Source organism: Typopeltis vanoorti, chromosome 5 (genome assembly GCF_054136105.1).
Source record: "Typopeltis vanoorti isolate ZY-2024b chromosome 5, IOZ_Tvanoo_1.0, whole genome shotgun sequence".
Taxonomy (NCBI): Eukaryota; Metazoa; Arthropoda; class Arachnida; order Uropygi; family Thelyphonidae; genus Typopeltis; species Typopeltis vanoorti.
The window spans coordinates 125,670,046-125,696,244 of NC_143553.1; the positions used below are offsets into that span (position 1 = coordinate 125,670,046).

Below are 26,199 nucleotides of genomic sequence, written 5' to 3' on the forward strand. Positions count from 1 at the left end.
ATTAAGACAATGATGACAGCATTGTTTTGGGCATGCTTACAGAAATGAAAAACAAACCTTTCACATACATGTCATAGGCTTAGACCATTTGCTCTATTAACTCTGCATAAACAAAAAAATAATGCTCAACAATAAATATCTAAGGAATCTGGAGATGATTGTAAGGATCTTCTCTAGTTAGCATGAACAGTGTGAGTACTGTTGCCCCCAACCTCCAGAACACACATGCACAGTCTTACCATAAATACTGCTACAACTTTTGCATGCCCATGGTACCCACATAATTGAGTCGGCCTGGTTCCGTTAGTTATGCTGTACATAGCCAATATTTGCATGTTCATCGGTAGAGAGAGGTCTAGCTGTATGGGTTAACATGCAGTGGGGAGATTATGAGAACCATGTAGCTGTAATAGCACTTCACAAGGATGGAATGCAGCTACCTGTTATTTTCAACATGTTAAAAACAATCAGTAGGATGTTTGTGTATCAGACTATTAACCATTATAATGATACAGAAAATGTATATGACTGCCAAAGAACATGTCAATGATTCTGTGTTAGGATGCAACACCTTGTGAGGGCTGTGAAGGCATGCCTTTGCTGAAATCCTGTGAGAATGCAGAAAGTGATGTTGCAAGAGATGAAAGTTTCCCAGCAAATAATGTCACATGCACTAACTGATGACCTGGGAGCCTATCGTTTTTCTGGATATTTCCTAACACCACAATTTATGCAGCAGAGGGTGATAAAATCAAAGGCTCTTCTCTGGTGGTACACAAACAACAGACAGAGATATCCTTTTCACAGGTGAAGATTTTCAACACTGAAGTGTTATTTAACTACCAAAACGATCAGGTTTATGATCCAGCATGTACCATAGTTGCACCCATGATTCAGAGAGGTCATCACCTCTCTGAATCATGGTTTGGTGGGGGTTGACATATCAGGGGGTATCCAAGTTGCATTTCTGCAAGAAAGGGGTCAAAATCTCTGCCAAAGTGTATCAAGACTGCTGGAACCTGTGGTACGGTGCACCTGAACAACACTTTGTTTCATGATAGGCAGTGAACCTTCCAATAGGACTCAGTTGCTGCACACAAGGTGAGGACCAACAACAACAACAGCACATTTGCCTCCAATAATTGTTGGAGACGAACGTGCCAAACCACATATCACCATCTGAAAGTCATGATCTGAATACACTGGACTTCAAGTTGTGGTCAGAGCTTGAGAGAGAGTAGACTGCAAGAAACAACCCCAACATTGCCAACCTGAAGGTGAATTTGGAATGAGCAGTGGCAGAATTTCCATTGGATGTTGTGTGTGCCACCATCGATACGTGGCTTCGCAGACTTTGGATATGCAGGAAGGCAAAAGGAGGACATTTTTAACATTGAGTCTGCTATATGCACATTTTACATGTGGTTTGCATGTGCTGAAAGCTGTAAATGATTTACTAATAGATTAAAGGTTTATGTACTATTCAAGTTGTAACATACTGCCTTGATGCGACTGCAATATCCTGTATTACAGGCAAAAACAGAGAAATTGGCTGAGCTTCATACAGAACAGCATGTTAGAGATATCACCTATGGTAAAACTAGGGCCTCAGTTCTCTCCAACCATGTTCTTAATTCTGCTGATCCTGATCCACCATATACATCCAGTGAACTGGGACAGGTAAAAAATCATACATAGATGCTATGATGAGCTTGAATGAAAAATTTTAGATTCAACAGAAATTGTTCTCAACCCTGTCTGCCTTACTGTGGATTTCAGCTACAACCTTTCTGATTGTTACTTGTCTGTTATTTAACTATTTACACACAAGACCACAACCATGTTCACATGCTCAGCAATACAGTTAGATCCAGATTTCCTTCAAATGATAGCAATTTGAAGACAGAAATAAAATATATTGCATACCAGATTGGAAATCCTTTAAAATAAACAGATAAGAAGAACAGAAGCAACATTATTGATGATAGCTGATGAACTGCAGCCAAGGAGAATTGAAGTTGTATCACAGGATAGTGAAAAGAGCTCATTTGAGGCTACTTGGTGTGAGATTAGATACTGAGATAGTATGCATAAACAAACTGATGAAATGAGTGGAAGGAGTGTAATTATTATGGGGGATTTCAACTATAGTAACATTGATTGGAAGGAGGAGAGGACACATGTGAGGAACGAAATGGATTTTATTCAATTATTAAGGGATAACTATCTGTGACAGCATGTAATTGAAAATACTAGGGTTGTGAGAGTGCTTGACCTGGTAATAGCATCTGAGAATTTGACTGTAATGAATAAGACCATGTTGCCACCTATTGGTGAGAGTGATCATAAGGTCTTGACCTGGGAGATGGCTAAAGGTGTGGAATTTTCGATTAAGACAGGGTATATGTGAAATTACCGTGCTGGCAAGTATGACAAGCTTAGAAGATTGCTTGGATCAGTGCCATGGCATGTACAACTGCAAGGGCTGGATGTCGATAGAGCATGGGAAGTGGTCAAGGAGCATTTACAGGAGGTTATGGCTGATTGTATACCTGGGGTCCGAATAGTAAAACAAGTAGGGGTTAAATAGATGAATATCACCATTAAGCTTGAGCTGCAAAAAAAAAGAAACAACTGTGGAGGGAATTTTAAGAAAGAGGTGACCTGCAGGCACATGAACAGTATAAAGTGCAGGCCAGAAGGGTAACGAGTGTGGTAAAAAAAGCAAAAGCGGATTATGAAAGGAAACTAACAATGCAAGCTAAAGAGAATCCCAACTAGTTCTTTCAATATGCTGCAAGCAAGAAAAAACTGTACACGACAAAATGATTTTAAGGAATGACGATGGTAAGGAGGTCACCGAATCAGTCAATATAGTGGAGTTACTGAGCGAGCACTTTGCAAAAGTATATCATCCAGGTGGTGACATTGAAAAAATGAAGGAACCATTAATTTATACGGGAATTGTGATGAATGAAGTGGAGGTGAATAGCCTATTACAGAACCTTAATGTGGATACATCTGTGGGATTGGATGGTATACCGGCACCGGTCTTGCGTGAAGCGGCTAAAGAATTGTCAGTGCCCTTGACCATGTTGTTTAATCTGAATCTCGGGTCTGGTTTAATCCCGAAGGTGTGGAAAGAGGGGAAAATAGTTCCACTGCATAAAGGAGGATCCAAGACTATGGTTGCAAATTACCGACCGATCAGCATATCAGGAGTCGTTGTCAAGGTCTTGGAGAAAGTAGTCAAGGGAAAAATACAGGAATGGATTGACGAAAATGAGCTACTGTATGGGGGACAGCATGGCTTTGTGAAGGGTAGATCATGCCTCAGTAACTTGCATCGGTTTTATAACACGGTGACGGCTGAACTGGATAAGGGTAATGGGTTTACAGTGATACTGCTGGACCTGGCAAAGGCATTTGACAGGATGCCACATGGAATTCTAATCCGTAAACTACAACATATGGGAATGGATATAGGGTTGGTGAGATGTGTGGTGAGATAGGTGGTGAGTTGGTGAGATAGGTGGGTAGTTGAGGGAGAGATATCAAAGAGTAGTTTATTCAGGAGTAGAGTCCAAAAGACAGCCAGTCACTAGTGGTGTGCTGCAGGGTTCTGTTCTTGGACCACTGCTGTTTAATTTGTTCATTAACGATATAGGGAAGGATCTAAGAGAAACAGTTCATTTGTTCGCTGATGATGCAAAGTTGGGTAGGGCAATAGTGAATGCAGAAGATGTCAAAATCTTGCAGGACGACTTGGATAGATTGGAGTTCTGGGCTAAGGAGAATGGATGTCAATTTAATGTGACAAAATGTAAGGTTATGCATTTTGGGGTGAAAAGATTAGCAGCAGTATACCACATTGGTGGAACTGTATTCCAGGAGATTGATGAGGCCAGGGACTTGGGAGTGTTGGTGGATAGGGAGATGATGTTTAGGGGGCACACTGCAAAAGTAGCTAAATCAGCTCATCAACTCGCTTGGTTATTGAAAAATACCTTGACGAGCAGAGACAAGCAAGTTATTGTACCTCTGTACCGAGCCTTGATAAGACCTCATCTCGACTACTGTGCCCAGATTTGATCACCCAGGTTTCTTCTTGATGGGGAGGAGGTGGAGAGGATTCAGAGGCAAGTGACTAAGATGACAGCAGGTCTATGGAATGAACCATATGAGAACAGGTTAAAGATTAGTGGGTTGCAGAAATTAGTTGATAGGTGGAAAAGGGGAGATATGATTGAGACAGTCAAATTTCTAAAGGGTTTCAATAGGATTAATTTAGAGGATATTTTTGAGATCAGGACTGGTGGTGGGAAAACTAGGGGACACCTATGGAAGCTGGGCAAGAGTGTGGTTAGCAGGGGTGTTAGAGCTGGGTTCTTTACTTTTAGAGTAGTAAACGAGTGGAATAAGCTGGCAGAGTCTGTTGTGGGTGCTATGACGGTGAGCAAGTTCAAGGCAAGGTATGATAGATACTGTGAGAATGTCATATAGTCATGTGGACATGATGTTTAGGGCCTCCCTCGATGATTCTAAGGACTCCCTGGAGTCACCCGTAATAATAATAATATGTCAGGAGACCAGTTATGGGGGACCAAACTCTGTGATTACTAAAATGCATAATGGTAGATAACCAATGATTAAGAATATATCAGGAAACTAGACAGATTGGTATGGAGTACCTCTACTTCTTTTTTGAATACTTTTTTCAATGAATAAATAATTAAAACTTTTTTAATGACTTGTTTGGATGGATAAGACATTTACGGTATTTCATGCATTGGAGAAAATTTCTGACGATTTTATTTACTTAGCAGTATAAACATTACAATTCAACTAATACAGATATTTTTTCCTACTGAGTTTGGTATGATATTAGTGATGTACGGAATAATAGGTAAACTAATTTCTTAGCTAAATAATTAAAACAGATTGCTTAAAAAACTTATTAGCAGGATCATCACAAAATCTTAAGTGAAGATCAACAACATAGATGTGCCATTACAGGAAGTTTTTGCAGACCAGAAGAGTCCAAATTAAAATGTAAATCATGGCAAGGGCTAAAATCTTACTGATGAGGATCATTAAATAATACTATATTGTTTTTCATGATAAGTGTAGTTGATCAGATTTGCTAAACTTCAGATGGTATAGTAATGCTCCACACCTTATACTTTCCAAAGAACCTTAATCTGTTCTTGTGCAGGACATTAATCTTTTTCCAGAATCCCTGTGTGTGTGTAAGCAGCAAGCTGTGCAAATCCATGTTCTGACTCACGATACCTGATTTATTATGATACAAGTATCTTCATGAAGTCTCCAGAGATTCATCCTGAAGGGCTCAAAATAATCATTATTGTCACAACACCTATTATACTTCTCTTTGAACCTATTCCCTGACAAAGCAGTCAACTTCCCCTGACAACTCATTCCACTTGTTTACTACTCTCCAAGCAAAAAAATATTTCTCATACTGTTATTAGCCATAACTTCTAAAAGTGGTTAGTTAAATAAGATCAAGCTCTTTTTTCTTCTTTCTGTCATAGTATAAAAAATTCTGCATCAATCATATAAATTCTTTTAGTAACTTAAATGTCAACCAATTTTGGTAACCCACAAACCTTCAATTTAACTTTATAAAACGACTTCTACAGATTCATTAAAGATGTGTGGAATTAGCTACATGGAAATAATAAAAAAAACTAATATTTATTAACACACATACTCCACCCTGAGTTATTTTTTGTATCCCCACCATCTAACTTTTGAGATACCACAGACCACCAAATCAAGCCATCTCTTAGTGGAATCTTAAAAAAACTGACATGAAGAAGTTTATCAAACTGGCTGAGAAACAATGTCAAAACAAGCACTCACCCTATAATAAGGTGGTTGAGCTGAACAAAGTATTCTTTCCAAAGACTTCAACTTTGCTTTAACTCAATAGCTTGTAGACTTAGCAGAATCTGTTCATATTCAAACAATAATTTTCCTTATGATCTCAATAAAGACAATGTTGCTTACAGGAGGCAAAGGTAACTCAACAGTAATTATAGAAATCAATGTACCATCACAAATGGAGGACAATGACATGGATATATATATCCGTTCTGGATGCTGGCCAATGTGGCCTACCTACAATAAAACCAATATTCTGGTATAAAGCCTCTGCAAATGAAACAAGGAAATTACTAACCATCTGACCTCAAAATACCTGATAGTACCAAAAAATCATTGCACACCTAAGTGCACAAGGTTGACATTCTTTAATACTCCACTGCAGATAGCATGGACTTGGCCATTTCTAATATTTTCAAATATTTATCAGGGTTACTAGCCTCACATAAAGAAAAAGTAGCCATATAAGAATTCTTTGCATTTCATCAAGAAGATGCAGGTTTTAATGTTGGAACCATCTGATCCCCTAGAAAGTCTTGATATCATTTGTTCACAACTGTTCTCAGAGATGACAACTTAGTTCTGTTATAGAAACTCATCCCTTCCACATACTATCAATCTATTCAAACACTGCCTAGAAAGCAAGATTTGATGACAGACACTACAAGCAGAAGGAAGGTTTAGCTAAGGACTAATCAATTTCCCTACTTCTGGCAAACTTATTCATGGAGTCTTTCAAAAGATAAGCTTTAGAGAACTACCAGTTAACGCCAAGAATCTGACTCTGTTATGCTGATGTTCATCAACGATGAACATCAGCATAACAGATTGATGAAAGCATTTTCATCATTTGACCAGGATCTAATGAACAAATAGAAGAATTTAAAGCCTACTAAGATAACTTGTGCTGCTTTACAGAAGAATTAGAGGATAACATGTCCTTCTCATTTCTGGATGTTCTCCTGGGGATTTCTGACCAGAACAAACTTATATATGCTGTCTATAAGAAAACTAGTGAATCACAATTTCATACATCTTCATACAGCCTAAAAAGATTTCATACACTTGTCACCATCTTGATTACTTGTTGCTAGATTCTCTCCATCATATCACCAAGAAACTAGGACAAACAAATCTGCACACTAGTCTCAATGGGTTACATCATCTTTATCTCTACTTGTCCTCAACATTCAAGTGATCCTATGAGTAATTTTGCTCACCTTTACAGTACACCCTCTAAACTTCAACTCCCTGTCCACAGTCATCCCTAAATCCCCAGCCAGTTTCCTAGTCCAGTATTACTGTTCGACATTCTTTGTGAAGAACCGCTAAAGATCCTTGAGTGGCTGAAATAAGACACCAGCAGTTCAGCTTTTCAAGAGACTTCATGGATTGCCAGTATAAGTATTCTATACCTTGCCACCCTTCCATTTATTTTTAAATACTGAGGGTGCCCACAGAACACAGAGTATAAATTCTAATAATATATCAACAGAAAATAATAATATATTTTCTTCACATAAGTAATCAATTTTTGATTATTTATCTATAATACTTATGGCTAGATAAAAGAACAAACTCACTCTTTATATTTGATTATTATTCAGTTTAAACCACAGTCATAATTTTAATTAGAGCAGTCAGTTGACAAATAATCATAATAAATATAATTACCAAATTGATCTATACTTCTTAGATAGCCAATTAATGTTCTTCCATCCCGAAGGAGAACCATCAGTTTTTCTTGAGAAAAAAAATACATATAATAATTAAATCAGAAAATTCAAGAAAATGTATCTAAATATATAATTATATAAAAAAAATCTAATCTATTTTGGCAAATAATTATAACTATTAGTTCAAAGAAAAAAATAAATAACAAAACTTCTGCCCTATTATCCCAGAGAGCCAGTATTTTAAAAATGATCGCCAGTCATCTGATAAAAATTCGTGATATTTTTGTCCACTTCTGCAATAAGTTCTTTGAACTTCCCCTGTTCACAGTCATTCCCAAATCTCTAGTCTCATCAATTTCCTATAGTCCAGTAACATCAATGTAATATTGCTCATGCACTTCATGAAGAAATGTTAGACACTTCCCTGAATGGCTGAAATAAGCCACATCACCAGTGAATGTTTTCGAGAGAGACACTGTAGATTGCCAGCGAAAGTATCCTATCCTTGCTATTTTTCCATCAAAATTTAAGTTTCAGCTAGTTATTGTATGAAAATGTCTATTCCCCCCCTCCCCCCCTACTGCCCAAGGAGATACTCTTCAAAAGTGATTTTTCATTCATCTAAAAATGTTTCTGGAATAATATCTACTGCTCAATTTTTTTTAGTCATTCTTCAATTTGACTTATTTGTATACAGCAATATTGCAAGAAATAATATCTCAAATATGTATAGTATCAAATATTTGTCCATTTCTAAATTGAGTCTAAACTAAACAATACTGAGAACCTCAAAAAACTTAGACAATGATGCTAAAGCAGTTGAGAAAGATGGAAATAGGATACTGAAGAAAAAGAAGCCTAATAAAATCTCAAATATTTCTTCAGTAAAAAATAGCCAAAAACATCTTCAAAGGGATGTTAGTAATATAGTAGCATAAAATTAAAAATGCCAAGAAATTATATTGTTTAATCCTTCATCCAAGTGTAAGCAAAGAAAGATTGCATGTGAAGTTTCTTCATGACTAGGCCACTTGTATACTGAAGCTAATGAATTCACATTAATTGTCTTCCTCTGTATTGCTTGCTTAATCTCGTCATCCATTTCACACCTACCTTGTTTAACCTTTTAACTCTTGGTATTTAGACACTGCTTTTACTAGACAGTTGAACAGCACCTAACAGCATTGATCTTCCACCTAACTCCTTATTTCATGATACAGCTGCAAGCTGTCTCCTGAAGTTTCATAATTATCTTGTACTTTCACATCTATGCTTTCTTCAAAGAGGTCCTCATATAGCTGGCAACCACCTCAGTAATCACTTCATAGTCATTTGCACAAACTGGAGAGCAATTCAACACCTCATTTATAATGACATCCTCTGATAAGATGATCAAATCCGAGGACCTTGATTCTTGCTTGCTGTCTGTTACATACTCCCTGAGGTAGTTGTCCCTCAAAAACTCAAGAAATTCATTTTCTTTACTTCCAAATACTATCTTGTCATCCCAGTCTACATTACTACAATTAAAGTAACCCATAATGATTACCCTTTTCCTATTTGCTTAGCTAATTTTCTTATACATTTCATGGTTACTACCCTTCACATTACCAGGTCTATAGCAACATCCAACTAAGTATTTCATTACAGTCACCTCTATGTCACCCCATAAAACTGCCTCAAAACCACTGCCACTATTTCCCCCTCTTGCATGAACACAACTTCTTTTCTATCACCAATAGCACTCCACTTTTTGTCTTTTCAATATTCATAAAAAACATCCTACACTTCCATCTCTATTCTTGTCAGGATGTTGTTCCTCATCCAACCACGTCTGACCTATTCCAACCATTTTTGGATAACAAATTCAATCAATGCAATAATTTCATTCCCCTTATTTCTGATACTTCTAGCATTCATATATACACATAACAGTTCAATTATGGATCTAACAAGTATCCGTGACTTCTCAATGCCTTCTTCGAGCTATTCTCTCCCTCATTACCCATCCCAGAACCTTCTCCAAACCTAAATGCCCTCCCCCTCCTCACACACATATCCAAGGCCATCTTATTCTTATTCTTGTCTACTCACACATTCACTTCCTCACACTGTGTCCCCTTTCTCATCCTAACTCCTGTTTCACTGTTTTTGTACACCTGTTCTCTCTTGGTTGAGTAGTTAGTGTATCCAATCTCCAGCCAAGAGGCTGCAAGTTCGAATCCCACCAAAGGCATGGATGTTTATTGTCTTATTAACCAATTACCATATGCACTGCTGTAACATGTGTCCAGGCACAGTATGACCTTTGATGTCTTTGCACCATAAAAAATAAAAAAATCAAATCAATCAAAAACCTGTTCTCTCATTCTACACACATATACTTTTCCATTCATAAGCACTCCAATCTCTCTTTCCTTATTCTTCTGCTTTACCACATTGCCACTTACTTGCTCAGATCCATTCATTGCACTGATTACTCTGCCTTTTTTCTCACACCAAAACCATTCAAATGAAGTCCATCAGTCTTATACAGTTCCATTAATTCCCCAAACTCATTCCACACATTCACAAACTACATTCCTTTCTCTTCACATGTTTCTGCTAACACTAAAGCAGGTCCAAAGATGAATGACTAAAGTGATATGAGGACTCCAGAGTGCTGGTTATGAAGAGTGTTTGATGAAATGTGGATTACAGGGTTTCAAAAGAGGAGATTATAGGAGGAAAAGAGGAGAGCTAAGGAATTCTACCAGATTAATACAGAAGGTATAAAAGAAGTGGATGTTAAGATGGAAAGAATGAGAGATCATCCCTGGAAGTTGTATAAAGATGTGGTGAAGAAGGGTGAGGAGTAAATTTTTACGTGGAGAGCTGTTGGTGAGTGGAATGCATTTCCAGAGTGCAGGGAGTGTAAATAACTTCCAAGTTCATCATGATAGACATGTTGCTGGTTGATTGGACTTCACACAATGACCTTTCCTATTCCACCTCTCCACATAAGCAACTGCAACATCTCCCTATGTGTACATGTTACATTCATGCACCATACCATTCTTGGAAAATCCACACCATTTACTTTATCTTTGATGCTGAACTATGCAATGGTCTCTTAATGTCATGTTTTAGAGCTAAAAAGAAACAGACTAAAATAATACTGCTTCTTTATATATTGTAGGCAAGTATTTGATTTAATAAGCAGATATAAATTGCTTGAACTTTTAGTACTAAAAATAAAAGAGGAAAAAAATACTCAAGAAAAAAATACATCATCTGCCAGCACTACAAAAATACTACAGCAACAATAAAATGTGGACCAGTTGAAACTTCTGAAATACCAGTTGAGGATGTGGATATCCACTTTCACCATATCTGCTTGAAGGAGTAAAAGATTCTATTCCAGATAATGTGGGAATAACTGTGAACAGACAAAATTTACATTGCATAAAATATGCAGATAATACAGTATCATTTACAGATAAGAAAAACAAAGTATATTGAAAATCCTACATAAAAGTAGTAAGGACTACACAATACAGAAATTTTGGTAAAACCAAAACAATGACAATAAATAGAAATGGAGAAGAATTTAACTTAGAAGTGGAAGGAAATAAACTAGGTTTAAAAAATTCAACCACAGAATAAATCTAGGGGGGAGGGGGGGGTCTACCATAAGCTAACTTACACATATATGGAAAAAAACACATTTTCAAAGAACTTAAAATCAAAGTATACGGCATTGTACTCCTCACAGGTTTTTCTCATGCAGTTATAATTAAAGGAAAAACAAAGGTTGACAAGACAAGATTTTGAGGAAATAAATAAAACAGCATGAATTGAAATGAAAACCAATGAGGAGATACGAGAATTACACTACTGTATTCTGATAACAACAAGAATCAAAGAAAAACAGTTACAGTGGTATGGACATGTTACTGGATGTCTACTAAAAAGATTTCCACAAATTCTTCTCCAAAACAGAAGAATAGAAGGAAAGACAGTGCTAGGAAGACCTAAAAGGAAATGGGAAGGAAGCTACTGTTCATAGTAGCCTCAATCTACTTTAGACAGATGGGGAGGATGATGATACCATCCAGGTGGTGATATTACAGTGCAAGATGAAACAGATGTGAGAATAAAGGCAGATGGGAGGTACTTAGGATACTGCAGAACTTTAATGCAAATACAGCAATGGGATCAGATGGAATATCAGCCCATGTATTATGAGCATGTAGAAGGGAACTGGTAGCCTGCTAACCAAGCTGTATAAGTCACATCTCTTGAAAGGTGTCAAGGAAGAGGAAACGGTAAAACACTTCCGCTTTTTACAGGAGGCTCCAAGACAGAGGTGACAAATTACAGACCAATCAGTATCTTGGGAGTGTTAAGGTAATTCAGACTATGCCCAGACAGGGTTCTGGGTAGAGTGGCATGGAGGGGAGGAAGGAACTGTTTAGGACAATACATTAAACTGAAGACTAGGCATTAACTTTGTGTGGGAGGTCACCCTCACTATATGCCTCTACTCTAACTTGGCACAAATCATCACAATAATTTTTAGAACAATGCAGATAAAATATACATACATACATATATACATATCTCCAGAAATGCATGAAACAAAAATCCAAAATAAAAAATTACAAAAAAAATATATATATAATAAAATAAATAAATAAAAATTAAAAAAAAAGCATCCACATCCATTTCAACTTTCCAAACCACACTCTTCTTCTGCTACAAGGAAAGTATCTGCATATTTGTCAAATATGTCCCTTATATGAGAATAGTAAATCTTAAATCCCTTCTTCCACTCTTCTTCACATCACGATGAGAAATGATGAAACAACCACAGAAATTCTAGAGGGAAGTAACTAGGACAGTAATAAAACGATGAAATGCTGTTTATAACAGACTGAAAACATGCATATTGCAGAGTTTGAAAAACAGCAGTAAAAAAGTCAGGCTTTTAATGTTTTAACATTTCACATGGTAAGAAACAGGGTATTAATATTAATAACTTGTTCTGAATATTTATATACAAAGGAGAAAGTGAATCACTCAGTGAGGTGGAAAAAAGATACAAGTATGATGTTTCACACAGTGCCTAAATAAAAGGAACGTTCAGTAAAAAGTGGAATTTTCAAGGTATGTTTGACCTACTGTAATGGAGGAGAATAAGGACTAAGTTGTTTATTGAGGGAGATTGAACTATCCACTCAGTCTCCAAAAGCTAGATAGGGTATAAAGGCCTTGCCTACTCCCTATAAGGGAATAAAAGGAGTTAGCTGATTTGATTTTAGTATTTGGTAATAAAAAATGTTTGCAATAGGTATAAAATGGCAGCAAATGTAATGGAACTGAAGGAAGTCTTCCCATCTGTTGTATATGTAGAGATACTTAGGTGTTAGTTGTTATCCATTACCTGGCTTATACATGAAGCACTATTACAAAGTCATCCATTTGGGATAAGATACCTGTAAAGCATTTCCAGAACTCTGTGGGGTTTATGCCTTAGTACACCAATGATATCTTGAAGATTCAGAGTGGTCCAGCATAATATTAGGTGGGTATCTTTAATAAATTGACATTCAGTGTGGTTTTTGATTAATACTTTACAGATTAAAGTTTCAATCCATTAAGACACTACACACAGCTGTTACTTAATGGACTGAAACTCTCATCATAATTAAAAAAAAAAAAAAAAAATACACACATATATAAATATATATATATTCATCTTTTTTTGACTGACTGAAACCGAGAAATTAGATAAGTTAATTTAATGGAGAAAACATGTTTCATCAAAACGACTTCTTCAGGTGTGGCAACACTTAAAGCAAATTAAAAAAACCATAAAAACACTGTGCCATTATAATAACAGACTTGTAAACTCATGGCACAGTGTTTTTATGTTTTTTTTAATTTGCTTTAAGTGTTACCACACCTGAAGAAGTCGTTTTGACAAAGCATGGTGTGTGTTCCATTGAATTAACTTATCTATTTTCTCAGTTTCAGTCAGTCAAAAAAAGATGAACATATCTAATCACTGAGTCAGTGTAACTACTGATCAAAATATAAATATATATGTTTCATATAGTGCTTTACTATAGCAAATTCTTCATTTGTTTTCTTATTTATAGTAGAGAGAGAGAGAAATCATAATTTTTGTGTCATGTAACTCGCATAAAGAGCTCTACATTTCAAAGTTGTTAATTTTTATATTAGAATTAATATATAGCCTGCTAATACCTCTTTAAAAGAAGGGAATGCTATGATTTTATTCTAATTTAACTCTGGCACTTAAGATGCAGCTCAACTAAGACACTTAAAAATAATTACCACAAACAGTAATGATCTTTGACAGTTTGCAGAAGGGAAAAAATTATAGCTGCCTCTTCACTGCAATGTAATACTGCAAATAGGTGAATGATAGCATATAATTATACTTACAAGTTCTGGTATACAACTGTTTACACACGAAAATCAGTTCTTTACTCTAATGAGGAAGTTGTGCCACTGTGGATAAATTAACAAGATCAATCTGCTATTGTACACTGATCATTAGTTGATATAAATTTCCAGGGTTGTGGAGAAGAGAAATGATGAAACAACTGCAGAAATTTTAGAGGGAAGTAACTAGGACAGTAATAAAACAATGAAATGCTGTTTTTAATAGATTGAAAACATGCAAATAACAGAGTTTAAAAAACAATAGTAAAAAAAGTCAGACTTTTTTTTTAATTTTAGCATTTCACATGGTAAGAAAACAAGGTATTAATATTAATAACTTGTTCTGAATATTTATATACAAAGGAGAGGTAAATTACTCAGTAAAGTGGAAAAACGATACAAGTATGATGTTTCACACAGTGCCTCATGTGAAATAACGGGAATGGTTCAGTAAAAAGTGGAATTTTCAAGGCATGTTTGATCTACTGTAATGAATGAGGATAAGGACTAAGTTGGTAATTTGCCGTTACGTTTTCAGGCTTTCCGCTACCAAAGAAATAATTTATTTACTCTAAACTGTAAATTGACCTAGTATGCGGATTTTTTTATTTTTTTTGTTCTATCTCTCTTCCTGTATTTGTTGCGTTCTCTACTTATCTTTTCCCTTTAAAATGTTGAACAATTTACCAAAGGTGATGCCATTATGTGCATTTAAGTACAGTATTCATATATACAACCATGGGCGTCCGCAGAGGGAGGGGGGGGAGAACGGGGTAATTTCATCCCCTTGGGCTATACTTGTGAAAAAAAAAAACCCCAAAAATTAAATAAAAATTTATTGATGTAATTCTGTCTCCAAGCTTCTCCCCCTTGGAAAATTTTCTGCGGAAGCTCATGTATACAACCTACAATAAGGTTTTTTTTGAATAATCTGGAGGAATCTTTAACGGGCAACCCTTTAGTGTTTATACTAGATTTAAATGTCGGTAGTGCAAAGTCCATTAGCTCAAGTTGAAAACGCACAAATAGTCTTTGCTGTCATTAATTATACACCGGCATATGAAATTGCAACCTCCGTGTAAGCGATATTTTTAAATTTGTTTTCACAAATATTAAAACTCACTATCTAATTCATCAAGTAGGCTTGCTGTTCCAGGAAGATAATTCATAGTTCTTTTCAGTAGTCTATGCTGTTATTATACTGGAACATTCATCAAATTACGCTCAACGAAAGGTATAAATAAAATATCCTTCTAACACACTCCTCTCAAACATCGAACCCCAACTAACACAAAACCACGTGACGCCAACCCAAAAAATGAAAGTGACAAGAAATGTGTTTACATTCCTATTGCAGCGCCACCATACTGCTCTTTTCTCCCCTTACAATTGAAAACAAAATAAAATCTCTCTGAGTTTCGAGGAAGCCCATGGATTTGAAAGAAATGGGTTCGAATTAGCGCTTTTCAATTGAGATGAGTTACAATACTGCATATAGCAGGATTGGGATTTTCCTTCCGGAAAATTGCAAGATTAACCACCTTATCATATAAATTATGATTACGAATGCAAATCTAAGGAAATGTGAGTTTTAAAGGCCTGTAATATCGCGATCATTATTTTTATTAGTGTGTATGTGTGGGTGTGTGTGTATTATATTTTCTGTTTGCTTCAGTCAACTATATTGCAAACTCTAACCCTCCGATATTTAGCTTATATCTGAAAAAGTATCACCATTTGTGATTTTTTTTTATTTTACTTTTTTTTAAATGTTGGGCCCACACATAGGAGGTTGGTTGGTCAACCTATAGTATATTAGTACCGTGTATGGGTAGTGGGTTGGGAATGGAGGAATTTGTTTACATTTGATTTGAATGACTTTAAATTGTATTCCTTGGGAAACACAGCAGGTGGGAGACTGTTCCACAGTGCAGCAGTTGCAGGATTGACGGAAGAGGAAAAGAAGCTTGTTCTGTTTGTTTCTAGGTGTACTGTGAAGGGATGTTGTGTTCCAATGAGCTTTGTACTGAGCGGAGGAATTATATTTCGGATGAGCATTTCCCATGGAAATATTTGTAGAATATACATACTGCAGAGACCATACGTCTGTGTAAAAGTGGGGGGAGAGAGTTGGTAAGGGATGGATCAGTGATAAGTCTAATTGCTCTCCTCTATATTGAGTCGAGCATTTTGAAAAGTCTTTATATATATATATATTAATAGTAATATTAATAAAATTATTATCAATCTATCTCTAATTATAGTCGAAAATAGGCTTGGAAAAAGTTCCTCCAGTCGGCGACTAGACTCGAACTATAGGTCTATTTTCGTGAGCAGGGATGCATTCGCCACCTCCACTGAGCTACACAGGCCTTTGTTATGTTTATAATTATTATTATGTTATTCATTATGTTTTTGTTCTGTTATTGCACCTTTTTTATAGAATACTCTCAAAAATGCATTGAATGATTTATACTATGCATATCAAAGGAAGGAACAGTGGATGATAGGATTTCAAAATTTTGCCTATATCCATTTTTATATAGCCTTTTCATATAGCTTATAACTTTAATGAATGCAGATGGTAGAGAGGTAATGGAGGCAGTTGAAATTGTTGTGGTACTGAGTGATCATTCTGCAAAGGTTTATTATCTCATTACAATATATGAATATTTTGTTATGAGGTGAGAGGGACTGATGTGAGAACAGAGGTTACAGAATTGGGAGTATTTAGTATATTACGGAACATGCATGCAAATAAAGCACTGGGTTTAAATGGATATCGGTTTTCGTTTTACAGAAATTTTCAGGGGATTTGGCGATTCCTTTGATTAGGCTGTTTATTTTAAGTCTCTCGAACAAAGTCCCAAGAGAGTGGAAGGGGGTGCAAATAATTCCTTTGCATAAAGGACGATATAAGTCTGTGGTGGCGAATTATAGATAAGTTAGTATTCGGGAGTGGTGGTAAAAGTACTAGAAAGGTTCTTCAAAAATTGAATTAAGGAATGGGTGGATAAGAGTGTGATCGTATATGAGGGATAGCATTAATTTGTAAAGGTTGTGTCATGCCTTATTAATCTACTAAAAATTTTATAATAGAGTGATAACTGAGTTATATAAAGGGAATTGCTACACATTAAATCTGCTGGATTTTGCAAAGGTACTTGACAGAATACCACATGGAACTCTCTTACACAAATTAGATAAAAAATGGGTATTGACATGACACTGGTTATTTGGATTCGAGGGTGGCTGATGGATATACCAAAAGTGGTATATGTAGGAGCAGAATACAAGTGAATCTAAGGTGATTTGTGGTGATACAAGGTTCTGTGCTTGACCACTGTTTAATTTGCACATAAGTGATATTGGAAGTAATCTGAAGGGAAATATTTGTTTGCCGATGATGCAAAATTTGGTAGAACAATATAGTTAATGAAGGCGAATTGCAGAGCTTGAACTATGGTTTAAATAGACTGACAGCATGGGCAAATCATAATGGATGTGAATTTAATGTGGAAAAGTGTAAAGTTATGCATTTTGGGATGCAAAGATTGCTATATATGTATCACATTGCGGGAACTATACTGTAGGAAATTAACGAGGCCAGGGATTTGGGGGTAGTAGCAGAGAGAGAGTTGAAGTTTAGAGGCCATTTCGCTAAACTAGGCAGGGTAGATCAAAGAATTACTGTGTTTTTAAAGAATGCATTAACAAACAGAGACAATGGAATTATAATTCCTCTTTACATAGCATTGATATGACCACACCTGGGTTACTGTGCTCAGTTCTAGTCACCTGGATTTCTTCGGAAGGAGGCAGTGGTGGAGGGTATTCAGAGGCGAGTGACCAAGATGGAGAATGAATAGCCTGTAGAATTCTCTATGAGGATAAATTGACAGTTTGTGAATTGCAAACGTTTGTTGCTTGTGTAAAAGGGGTATGATAGAAACACTTAAGTTACTTAAAGTATTTTATAGAATTGATGCAGGGGAATGTTTCAGCACTTGCAGAGGGGGGAAGAACAAGAAGTCATCCTTGAAAATTGCATAAGAGTGTGCTTAGCAAGGACGTGAGGACTAGATTTTGCGCTTGAAGGATGGTGAATGAATGAATGGAAGGGTTATCTGAGTTAGTTGCAAGTACTTTGAGTATTAATGATTTCAGGGAGTGGTATGATAATTTGCCTTCCACGCTGAGTCTTATGACTCCATAGGTTTGCGCATTTAAGAAGACCGCAGTTTTGATTACAGTAGTCGACTATGCAACTTATTTTAGTATTTAGTATAGGGTTTTCTTCCCAAAACTGAGTATTTAACATCACCGGACATAAATATCTGCTATAAAATGTCGCGATGTCTGAAGAATTGATGCAAGTTAAATAAGAACAAGAGATGGCAGCAGTTGACTTATATTCTTTCTCAAACGAATATTCAAATCAGTGGCATCGATCTCCAAGACAATGATAACAATGGCGGCAGACGGGTTGTATTTTGATTTCGAAATTAGGTCCGAATAAATGCTAGTTATTTTTAAAAATATGTGACCTAAGAGAATATTATATCTTTCATTTTTTAAAATAAGGCTTTGTTTTATTTTCATAGGACACTGTTCAGGCACAATAAGCCCCAGCGCTGTTCCAAAGCATATTTCATTACAAACCAACCACTTGATCAGTTTCTGAAAAATTTGGCATAAAATTTGATAATGAATAAAAGGATACATTTTGAACATAATACCTCTCAGTGAAAGAAAACAAAGCCTCCTAGTGAACAATACTATAAATGTTTAATTTACCAATTAGTATACTTGCTTTCCATTGATAGAACAGATCTTGGTTCTATTATTATAAAATAAATCCTCTCGAATTCTAAAACATTTTCTTTTAGCCTGTAAAGTTCAATAGAGTGGCATTTGCATCCTTTGCGCTAGGCGTCCTGATAACGGGCTTGAGGCTCGATTCTAGTGGCCAATTAGAGGAACTTTTTTCTAATTCTTTCTTCGACCTTAATGAGTTAGTCGATGTGAATTGGCACAGGCAAGCGCATTTTTTCTCCTTGAATCTCGAGTTTTTCGTTCCATAAACTGTAGAAAATCGGCCGTAGAACACACACACAGTATTTAAGACAATAACGTATTGTGGTAGTTTCAGGGACGAAGAGATTGCGACATTTGTGAGTCGCCTCATCACTAGATGCCGCTTACAGTAAGTGATAGCACTGGGCTATCTCTGGCTATCTCTGATTGGCTATATATATATATATATAGTCAATCAGAGATACTGCTCAAAACAATTAGGGAATATTTTGGTTTTCTTGTAAATTATAAAGTTATAAAAATAATTTACAAATGTAACACAATTTGTTATAAATATCGATTATTTAAACAATATCTCATCAGTATTTATTCATGTATAAAGTACCCAATAGTTATAATTATTTGCAGAAACTTATATATATATATTGAGACACCCTAAACATTGAGACACCCTAAAGCTATACAATTATAAAGTGATGATATTCGTCTGTAAATTACAGTTATTATGAACTCGAGCTAAAGTTCATAATATTGTTGTACACTTGTGCGTGTGTGGAACCACGCGATCTTCAGTATCTGATAGTAGAGCTGAAAGAGTCAGGCAAATTATAGCTGAGATTTTTGTTCATATGAAGAGGGTCCAAGGTGATTTCTTTTGACTCTACAATGCGGCGTTCTACCTCATCATGGCAAATGTGTAGGTTTGAAGTTGTTGTCCAATTTACTTCATGTTGGCGGCTTTCGTTGTTCGTGTTTATTGAAAACAGGACATGGCCTGACAGGGCAGTTGCTCTGGTTCTCTTATAAGCAATGTCTCTCTGGTGCTCCTCGAGACGTAGGAGAATAGATTTCTCCGTTTGGCCATAGTAAGGTTTTCCGCACTCACATGTGACTTTGTATACACCTGGAAATTGTAGAAGATGAGATTGTTTACAGTTGTTGAAACTCGATCTTATTTTTGGAAGAGTCAAGAAGCACGTTCGTATGTTGAATTTCTTTAAGATTGTACTCAGTTTTTTGGATAGTGTGCTGATATATGGCAAGGATATATAACCTTTTGAGTCGTTCTGTGTCTCTACGTTGCTAAGTTGACGGTGGGATAACTGTTTATTGATACTTTTTAAAGAGTAGCCATTGCTTTTAAAGGTCCATTTAAGATGTTGTAGTTATTTTTTTAGTTCTTCTTCATCTGATAGTACAGATCTTGCACGATTCGCAAGAGTTGATATAATACCCAACTTTTGCGCTGGATGGTGATGTGAGGACGCATGCAAATATCTGTCCGTGTGTGTTGGCTTTCTAAAAGCCAACACACACGGACAGATATATATATATATATATATATATATATAAAAAAATCAGCTAACGCCTTTTTATTCCCCGTATACGGGGAGTAGGCGAGGCCATTAACCCCTATCTAACTTTTGGAGACTGAGTGGGCAGTTCAATCTCCACTGGTACCAATCAGAGACAGATGGCCCAAAGCTATCACTAATTAAGCGGTACGCAGTGAAGAGAGACTGCTCAAATGTGCCGCCATCTCCTGGTCCCTAACCCTAACACAATATATTTAATGTCTGAAATAATGTGGGTTCTACGGTCGATTTTCTTGAGTTTACAGGACGAAAAACCCGAGTTTCCGGGAGGAAAAACCTGCTTGCCCGTGCCAGAGATCGACTAACTCGGGAATCGGTCGAAAAAAGGCTTAGAAAAGTTTCCTCTAGTCGCCGACTAGACTCGAAACCAAGTCTTCCTTCGTGCGGCCAAGCGCGGTGGTTGGCAAACGCCACATCCACTGAGCTACACAGGCTCATATATATATATATATATATATATATATATATAGTTGTTGAATGTGTGCGACAGCTAATTTTAGAGCGCCAGTACTGGATTACTGCGCTATTGGAATCAGGCAAATTGTAGCTTAGATTGTTGTTCAAATGTGAAGGGTCCAGAACTATTTCTTTTGATTCGATAATTCTTCTTTCGAATTCATCCTTGCATATATATAAATTAGTAGTGCGTTCCCAGTCAACTTGATGTGGCTGTTTTTCAAGGTTAGAGTTTGCCGAGAAGAGGACATGACTTCGTTGCCAAAACTTCGTTCTTTTCTGAGTCAACCAAAACCAAAACACAACCAACTGCATTTTCCTGGTGTTTATAAAGTTTTGTGCGACTGTGGTCGACCTTATTTTGGCCAGACAGATAAATCTGTTTGACTTCGTCTTGAGGAACATAGACGTGACATCTCTTACAGTAGAACATGAGGGAACGCCCTTTCCAGTCATGTCCTCTTCTTGGCAAACTCTAACCTTGAAGAACAGCCACATCAAGTTGACTGGGAACACACTACTAATTTATATATATGCAAGGATGAATTCGAAAGAAGAATTATTGAATGAAAAGAAATAGTTCTGGACCCTTCACATTTGAACAACAATCTAAGCTACAATTTGCCTGATTCCCATAGCACAGTAATCCAGTACTGGCGCTCTAAAATTAGCTGTCGCACACATTCAACTCACGCCAACGGTAATACGCTGTCACCTATTCAAATATGACTGTTACTATTCTATTTTTTTATTAAGCTGGAAAGTCCATGTTTTTTTACTTTGTTATTTTTATGTCTTATGTTTTTTATTTCTCACCCGAAGAAGTCGGAGCACCGATGAAACTAGTCGTGATGTATTAAAGGTTTTTGTTATACTTTCTCGGGTTCTAGTCAGTTAAATTTATTTTTATAAATGTATACATCCCGAGTAAATCCTAATTTCAATAATATATATAAATAAATAAATAAATATATATATATATATACAGGGTGTTCGGGATAAATTTGACATATTTATAATTAATTATATTTTTCCGTAAGTTACATGTATTAACACACACTTCTCTTCATTTAAAAGTTTGGACCCTTCTTCATTCATATACAAGATGTCAGAAAGGATGGATAGCTGGAACCCACCTGAATAATGGAAGAGAATAACTTGTATCATGATGATTCGTGCCCGCCATCAAAATAAGGATATTACGACTGCTGCCCAATGCTCCCTGAATACAGTAAAAACAATCAGGCATGAACTAGAGACTTGCAATGGTGACTACGAGGATGTAGCAAGAAGAAAGATCCCTAGCAGACGATCTGATTGCGTTCGTACAGCAGAATTCCTCGCAAATCTGCAGGAACAGGTGTTGAAGAACCCTGGCATTGGAATTCGGGCTTTGTTCGTGGAGTTGCTAACTGTAGTCAAGCCCTGGATAACAAGGGTAGCCAATGGTAGGCCGTATGTATGGCAGCAGGATTCGGCCCCTTGCCACACCTCTGGGAAAAGTCAAAAATGGTTGTCTGAAAATTTCTACGACTTCACCAGTCCAAATGTTTGGCCTCCAAACTCCCCAGACCTTAACCCCATGGATTATTTTGTATGGGGCGCAGTTGAAAAAGACACCAATCGCACTTCCAGTAATACAAAAGCCCAGTTAATGGATAAAATTAAAACAGTTTTTGCGGCCTTTCCCAGGGAGACTGTAGCATCAGCTTGTTCGAGGTTCCGAAGCAGAATTGAAGCTGTGATCGATGCTAATGGTGGTTATTTTGAGTAAATCTTGTTGATAGTATTGTAATTAACTCTGCCTGTAATGTTTTTTTGTCAATTCATTAAATTTAATAGATACAAAGAAGATTTTCTTTTTCCTTACGAAACTGTCAAATTTATCCCGAACACCCTGTATATATGTATATATATTAACCCACTTTCTGCATGAAATGCAAAACCCAAGAATGATATTTGTTTATCCAAAGCATTAATGCAATATAATGGAGCATTAAAATAAGTGAATAAAAATGTATTACGGACAAAATTATCTAATCATCCCGTCCAAAAAACATAAAACACGAGGACACACCCACTCAAAATCGAAAACACAACATAAAGAAACGATACTAGGGAAACTGACAAGCTAGCTATTCTCTCCACCACACAAAAAATTTTATACATATAGAAATCTATACCACCATCCCACAAAAATAGACGCCCCTGTCAGATATCTCCCACCTGAGGATAACGGATAAAAGAAATATCCCCACTCCCCACGCACGATCGGAGAAACACCCAGGGGACAACGAACATGTGCCTCTCTCTCTCTCTGTCTCTCTCTCTCTTCTTCCATCCTATCTCCCCTACACACCCTGCCCTATAGTTCGCCCACCGATTAGAGATCCCTCAACACTTCTGGGCATGTCCGAAAAAGGAGAATCCATTGCGATAATAGGGTAATCAATCTGTCTTCTGGGATGAGTTTGTTTATTATTACAGGTTGGAAAATTTAGCTTTTCTTTTATGAACATTGTAGTTTTTAAAGTGTAACTATTTTGTTTATGTAACAGTTGGAAAAATGCATGTAGGGTATTAACAAAATTAAAAAAAATATAACATAAAACAAAAATTTAATTAAGTTTATTTTTAAGAAAGTTTTCTATCAAATAAAAATAATTATACAGAAAAACAGAAATGTTTTCAAATGAACTTAGATATTCTAAACTTACAGTTGAGAGAACTGAGACACTTTAATGTCCCAAACCGATTAATTATTTATGACTTATTGTGACTCTTTTAACAAACCCATGCAAAAAAATGCTGGAAAAAATACCATTATCATATCCTTTGAATCTTCAGAGTCATCTGAATCGGTGTCCGAATCGCCATCACTTTCACTTAAACTGATCACCAAAGGTTCGTATAATTCTTCGATAATTCCGTCTCTGTCCCAATATATATTTTCCAAGGTGACATGAAAGCAATATTTTCCCCAGTTTTGAACTGTAATACTTTCAATCGCCTGTTCTGAAAGCTTAAAAAGTTTCGACATGTCAATATCTCCAGTAACGTTGCGATGGCTAATGAAACTTTCCACTTCTGCTCAAACATACTCAATAGCATTAATATCGAAATGATATGGTGGTAGCCTCAAAGCTAGAAATCCATGCTCTTTGAACATCGTGTCGAATTTAAATAGTTTAGTTGTGGGCGAGCTTCTTTTGACCAAATTAAGCAATTCAATTTTTCGCATATCTGGGGAATGAGAAATGTTATTTGCAGAGAGCCAATCCATAAGAACTTGCTTCTTATTAGACCAATTTGGAACTTTGTTTAATCGAATAGAGTGATGTGAACCGTTATCAATTATAACAACAGCATTTTTAGGAAGGTTTGGAATCAGTTTTTCTTCTGCCTACTTTTCGAAGATCGTAGAAATCATTTGCCCATGGTAATCTCCAATAGTTGAATTCGCTTCGTAAGTTTGAATTCAGTAAAAAACCGATTTCTCCACCCGCATACAAAATTATTATGCACCGCGAGGCATTTCCGGTTTGTAGCACTCCACATTCTTCTTTAGACTGCCAACATTTTCTATAAGTTAAATTACTATCAATCCAAGTTTCATCTAAATACACAATCGGTTTTTTCTCCTCCCTGAAACGTCTTATTGCTCTCAAATACTGCGTTCAAGATAAAACAATGTCACTTCGCTCCATGATACGTTTCCTTTTATTCTGGGACTTTTTGAAACAAAATCCGATTTTATGAAGTATTTTCCTTAAAGTTTCTCTTTTCCAAGGAAAATTATTTTTTCTTTAAGCACAAGAATCAATTTCGGAACTTTTGGCACTCTTTTATCGACCACGTAAAATTCGTGAATAGTTCTTATAACGTCTACATCAAAATCATTCAAAGCTACGGTTTCAATGGTTTTCTTTAATCTGGCGCTTTTTTTTAGGAGATTTAAATTTTGGCTTACCTTCACCTTTTGATTCCCTACGAATTCTTTTAACAGTGGACCCCGATGCGCCCGCAATTGCACTTGCACGTTTTATGACTTGAGAAAGAAAAACAAGGAGACGATTCTTTTTCGCAGAATGTCAGCACATTATTCAATATTCTTTTGCAAGAGCTACTGAAACGTTTAACAACAGAACTTGTTAACTGTACTGGATCCATCATACAAATTAATAATAAAAAAATAATGCAAAAAAGCGACAACAAAAATCAAGCTAGTACTAGTACAGCGACAGACAAGAAAGCACGTGATTTCATGTTGGTGACCAATTCGTACATCCTTCATTTCTTTCCCCCTTCAGCATGAATCGACTATTCTGGGCAAAATGCCAAGGAGAGATCTACAAACGGTGGGCGAACTATACCTCTCCATTCTGCTACTCCCCCATCCAGGGATACTTTTCCTCTCCCCACATACGACTGGCTAGTACCCAGGCGCAACGAACACATCGCAGTCTCTCAACTCCACTCCACTCCACCCTCACCTCTCCCTTTCTCCACCGATACTTCCCCACAGTGGTATCCACCAGCAACGAACACGCATACTCCCCAAACATGTCACCAAACAGCTCGTTCTTCTCATACTCTGAAGGGGAAGGCGGGGACAGAAAATCGTTTAAAGTATCACCATATCTTTTGAGAGAGAGGGTAACCTTTTCGTATGGAACAGTTGATTTGGAAAGGTGCAGAGTGTTTTATTTCTTTATTATTACACGACTTTCTGCATTCTTATCGTATCGCTCTATTTTTCTCTGAATAGAGCTATAAAATGTTCATGAGATACCACCAAGTCTGCGACTTCACTGAAGTCGCAGACTTGGTGGTATCTCCTTGATAATGGAGAAATATGGCAATATTTCTCCATTATCAAGGAGAAATATTGCCATATTTCTCCTTGATAATGCAGTGATTTCGTTCTTTTTTCATTGTTATTTCTTTCAAACAACCAAGCAGTGGATATTTTGCCTTCATAATTTTCTACGGCTTTTAGACGTCACGGCTTTTAGACGTGACAATATTTTAAGTACAAAATATTGTACTTAAAATACTTAAGTATTTTAAGTACAATACTTAAGTACAATATAAGTATTGTACTTAAAAAAGTACAATACTTATATTGTACTTTTTTAAGTTAAGGGGATAATAAATCTCTCATTATTTCAAAGCCGAATAAGAAACTCGAAGATCGAAATCTAAGCGTTGCATGCCGAAGACCTTCCGACGAGTAACTTCCGGTACTCGCCGGAAGTTCTTCACCATGAAACGCTTAGATTTCGATAGCCTCT

The 26,199-nt window shown here is 36.4% G+C and overlaps 1 protein-coding gene across 1 annotated transcript in view; it reads right to left on the bottom strand.

Moving 5' to 3' along the window:
• Positions 1 to 15,351, bottom strand: part of LSm1 (U6 snRNA-associated Sm-like protein LSm1) — a 52,824-nt gene extending 37,473 nt beyond the window's left edge. The window contains exons 1-2 of the mRNA XM_090392709.1: positions 15,160 to 15,351; positions 7,582 to 7,650 (exon numbers count right to left, since the gene is read on the bottom strand). Coding sequence (XP_090248835.1) covers positions 7,582 to 7,650; positions 15,160 to 15,205 — 115 coding nt within the window. The 5' untranslated portion in view covers positions 15,206 to 15,351. The remainder of the gene's footprint in view (positions 1 to 7,581; positions 7,651 to 15,159) is intronic.
• Positions 15,352 to 26,199: the final 10,848 nt, after the last annotated feature.